At 60.1% G+C, this 4,233-nt stretch overlaps 1 protein-coding gene across 6 annotated transcripts in view; it reads left to right on the forward strand.

The window, feature by feature from the left end:
* The window catches only part of TACC1 (transforming acidic coiled-coil containing protein 1), a 34,373-nt gene that overhangs the window by 12,156 nt on the left and 17,984 nt on the right, over positions 1–4,233 (forward strand). For 2 of the 6 annotated variants that reach the window (XM_015648682.3, XM_015648683.3), the window contains exons 1-2: positions 7–212; positions 660–766. The exons of 1 other annotated variant lie outside the window; for it this stretch is intronic. In XM_015648682.3, coding sequence (XP_015504168.1) covers positions 28–212; positions 660–766 — 292 coding nt within the window. In that variant the 5' untranslated portion in view covers positions 7–27. Of the gene's footprint in view, positions 1–6; positions 213–659; positions 767–4,233 lie in introns of those variants that run through there. 3 more of the 6 variants (XM_015648680.3, XM_015648681.3, XM_015648685.3) reach the window with 2 other exon arrangements.

Here is a 4,233-nt window from a genome sequence, read left to right on the forward strand (position 1 = left end):
TGAGCCCGGCGGGCAGCGGCGGCGCCCATGGCGTTCAGCGCCTGGCAGATCCTCTCGCCGGTGCAGTGGGCCCGCTGGACCTGGTCGGCGGTGCGGGGCGGGGGCAGCCCCGAGGAGGGAGACGGCGGGGCCGGTGCCGCCGAGGAGGATGATGGTGATGATGAGGAGGAGGACCAGGACCCGCCGGCGGGGGGCTCGGGCCTCGGCTTCAGGCAAGTCACCCGCGGCCCATTGCCCCGGCCGCTCTCCCCATCCGCCCCTCGCTCGCTGCCTGGCTGCCGGGGTCCCGCACCGCGCTTGGGGGGCCGGAGCCGCTTCCCGGAGGATGCTCGGGAGCTCGGGGCCGCGGCAGCCTCCGGAGCGGCGCGGGAGATGCTGCGGGGCTGCGTGTCCTTGGAGGCCCGTGCTGTGTGCTCAGCTCGGGAATGAGCTGGCGAGAAGCCCTCCCGCAGGGCTGGGGATGCTCAGGGGCTGCTGACGATGATGTTTCACCTGCTCTCCCTTTTCCGTTTGCCAGCGTGTCCCGCTGGACAGGAGCGAGAGGCCGCCCCGGATGCCCAGGGCCAGCCTGTGGCCTGGCTGGACGTGTGGGCGTCGTGGAGGATTTCAGGGGTAGCCTTGAAAGCAGTAATTCCTCACTCTTTTCCCCCCCTCGGCAGCTCGGACTCCACTGATAATTTTGAGACCCCTGAAGCAGAAACACCAAGCTGCTCGCCACTCAAGGAGTTCTGCGAGCCACCGGGATCGCCGGAGCCCGGGACCCAAGGTAAAGATCATTGTGCACCTTCGGCTCCTGGAGCTCTGCTCCACTGGCAGGAAGGCAGGGTGGGGTCAAGGAGAAAATTCTCTGACTTTGAGTAATGCCTGGCACACTTTTGGTGGTTAATGGCCTGGACAGTTCAAATGCCAGGGCTGGGTTGGGTGCTCCACAGAGAGCTGTGATGTGTTGAGAGGAATCTGGGGATGCTGTTGGATTACTTTATCAGTTAAATGTTCCTTTGGTAGTTCCTCTGTGGCCTGGGGGCTGCCCTGACTGCTGTTGGCTGGTGGGACCTTTCTCTTGTGTCACTCCCCCCTGCCTCGTGCAGGAGTGGCGAGTTGCCAGGTTTGTGTCCCCCAGGCTGGTCAGTGGTAGGGGTTTCATTTCCTTGGGGTTGGGTGCCAGGTGTCCACACTGTGTAGCTGCTGTCAGAGATGCAAAAGCTCCATTCCACTAAACCCCATTTTCTGAGAAATTACAGGGGATCTGCTTAACTGCATGGGGTTTCCTTTGCTGAGCTGTTTTGCAGGTTTAGCCATACATCCCCCACTGCTGCTGCTGCTCTCCGTTAGCCCGTGGCCTTCTGAGCACCAGCTCCCCACTGGCTCCATACCCTCCTCCTCAGGGGTTTGTGCTGGTGTCCGTGCTTGATCTTGGTGTTTATCTCTGTTTTTGTGTGCTGGGAGGAAGCTTTGAAGCTCTGGCACTGCTGCAGCAAGCACTGGGGGTTATCAGGGCAGGGCAGGGCCCTCTCATCTGCCCTCAGCAGGGCAGGGTGGCTGGGCAGTGTCAGGGTGCTGGTGAGCCCCGGGGTGATCTGCAGCAGAGCAGCCTCTCCAGGGCACAGGGCACTGTGTGGTGGGTCAGGCTGCCCTGAGCATTCTCTGCTCTCTCTTGCCCCTCACTGCTGCAGACCCTGGTTTGTGATGTGTTGTGCTTTCCTTGAACGCTCCCAGCAGCGGCTGGGAACTGTTTGCAGGGCTGGTTTCAGGGACTGTGGGTCCAGACCTGGATCCAGCCCAGACCGTGCCAGTAGCAGGATGCTGTGGTTCTCCATCTCCTGTTGTTCTGCTGTTGGGTTGGATCTGGGTGCTCATCCATCCCCGTGGAAAACTTGTGTTTGTCTGCTGTGGTGGAGGGAACACTCACTTCATGATTCCAATAATCACAGCTCTCAGAATAATCCTTTTAAGAAGGGATGATAGAGACATCCTTACTTAGGGGGAGAGATAAAGGCTTTCCTGGCAGGCAGGAGGATCATTTCTAGGGACAGCACAGCTTAGGGATTGCTTCAGACCCAAGGGTGTCACCGTTCCCGTGTGCCGGTGCCCCTTGTCCTGGGATGAGCAGCTCCTGCTCTGCAGCGAGGCAGTGGCTGCTCCTGCACACAAAGATCCCAGTGTTCTGGAGATGAGGGCAAGATCTCCAGCAAAAGCTGTTTTTCTGTGCTGGCTGGCAGAGAGAGGGATGGTGGAGCCGGCAGAGCCCAACTGCGGTGCCCCCACGCTTGGCTCCAGCCCGTCCCTGCCCACGTCTCTGGCTGTGCCTTTTCAGTTTGTCTGGAGTGCTGGAGAGGCAGGATTGTCCAGCTGTGGTGGGTTTGCAGTGTGCAGAGGCACCCTGGGGTGTCACATCACCGTGCCAATGTAACCCATGTGTTAGGGCCCCACCTCTGAAGACTGCTGTGGAGCCATGGAGCAGCAGTGGGATGGAGGTGATCCCTGTAATGGCAGCTCGGCACGGGAGAGCTGCTGCCCTGCAGTCCCTGGGCACAGGGACACACCCCAGCACAGCTGCTGCCCTTCTGGGGTGTGTGGGGCAGTGCCAGGGCTGGAGCTGAGGGCAGGTGTGGCTCCCCTGGCCCCGAGGCACAGCGAGGAGCAGGCACTGGCTGTGCTACAGCTGCAGGCTCCCCCTGCCTTGGGAACAAGCAGGGTGAGGAGTGGCAGAAACCGTGACTCCAGGGCTGGCTGCTCCATGCAAAGCCAGGAGATGACCTGGCTGTGTTAAACCCTGTCCTAGGACACAAAAATTCAGCCCTGGGGGGGCTGCAGTGGGGGTTTATGCCCACTCAGGATCACTCGGTCTCCTCCTGCCGTCCCGGATGGTGGCATTAATTCTGTCCCATCCTTGCTCAAGTTACCTCCAGTCATCTCCCAGCAGCTATTTTGCAGAAGGAAATGAGCAGAAGCAGCAGATGTAGAGCCATCAGTGCTGGGAGTGCTGTCGCTGCCGTTACCCTGATGCAGGGCACGTGTTTTCCGGTGCGTTAGCGGCATCGCTCGCCGCTGGGCTAATTCTTAACAGAATAGATTTAAAAATAGATCAACGGCTGTTAAACACGAGCAGAAAGCCAAAAGAGGAAGAGAGTGGCTGGCCATGTGGGGCTGAGCTGGGTGTAGGGAGCAGATATCCTGTGCTGAGACAGGAGAGTGCAGCTCCCAGCGAGCGCTGCCCTGAGCTGAGCCTGAGGCCAGAGGGGTTGTTTGGCACTGGGATCGAGGCCAGAGGGGTTGTTTGGCACTGGGATCGAGGGCAGAGGGGTTGTTTGGCACTGGGATCCAGGGCAGAGGGGTTGTTTGGCACTGTGATCCAGGGCAGAGGGGTTGTTTGGCACAGGGATCGCTGCTGCTGCTTCTCCTGCGGGATGGAGAGGACACTGAGCCTTTGCCTTGCACCCCTGCCAAGTGTTCCCGATTCCTTTGAGGGATGGCATGTTGGAAAGCTGTTTAAGTCAGTGTTTGTGTTTAATTTCAGCCCGAGGAAGACAAGAGAAGCAATTATAATGCAGAGGCACAAAGTGTCTATTACTGTGGTGCCAGACTGTCCTGTCTGTTTTTCTTTGGAAAGTAAAAAATCTCTGTTTTCACTTTGTAGCATCCCCTGCAGGTGCTCACCTGGATGTGGAGCAGGTTTCCAGGCTGTGTGGTGGGGTCAGGATGTGCTGGCTGTGTGCTTGGGACCCTGGAGTCGCTGTGTGTGCCGTGCTGCTGGCAGTGCCCGTTCTCCTGCTGGGACTGAGCTGTCCCCTGCTGCAGGACACGGTGCCAAGGTGGAATGGGAGACCTGGGGGTCACCTTTCCGGGGTGCTGCAGCGAGGCATCTCCTGGGATGCCTGTGAAGGGCAGAGGGGCAGAGCTGTGTGTGGTCAGCGGCTGCCAGCCTGCCTTCTCCTGGGGTGACCAGCACAGATCTGGCCCAAAAGGAGGATTTGGGCAGTGGGAGGGCTGGGGGGCAGCTGCAGGAGTGGGGGACGAGCTGGTTCCTGGGCAGGAGCCGTGGGTGAAGGGAGTACGTGCAGAGCCAACACGCTGCTCACAACGTGAGTGCCTGGGGCTGGCAGGAGCTGGGGATGCTGCAGCTCTCACAGGACGAGCAGGGAGGGCTGCAGGCAGAGTGCTGGGGTGAGAGAGCCAGGCTGGGCTGAGACACTGCCAGTGTGGGGGCTGGGGCAGGGGGCTTGGCTCTCTGTG

Source organism: Parus major, chromosome 22 (genome assembly GCF_001522545.3).
Source record: "Parus major isolate Abel chromosome 22, Parus_major1.1, whole genome shotgun sequence".
Lineage (NCBI taxonomy): Eukaryota > Metazoa > Chordata > Aves > Passeriformes > Paridae > Parus > Parus major.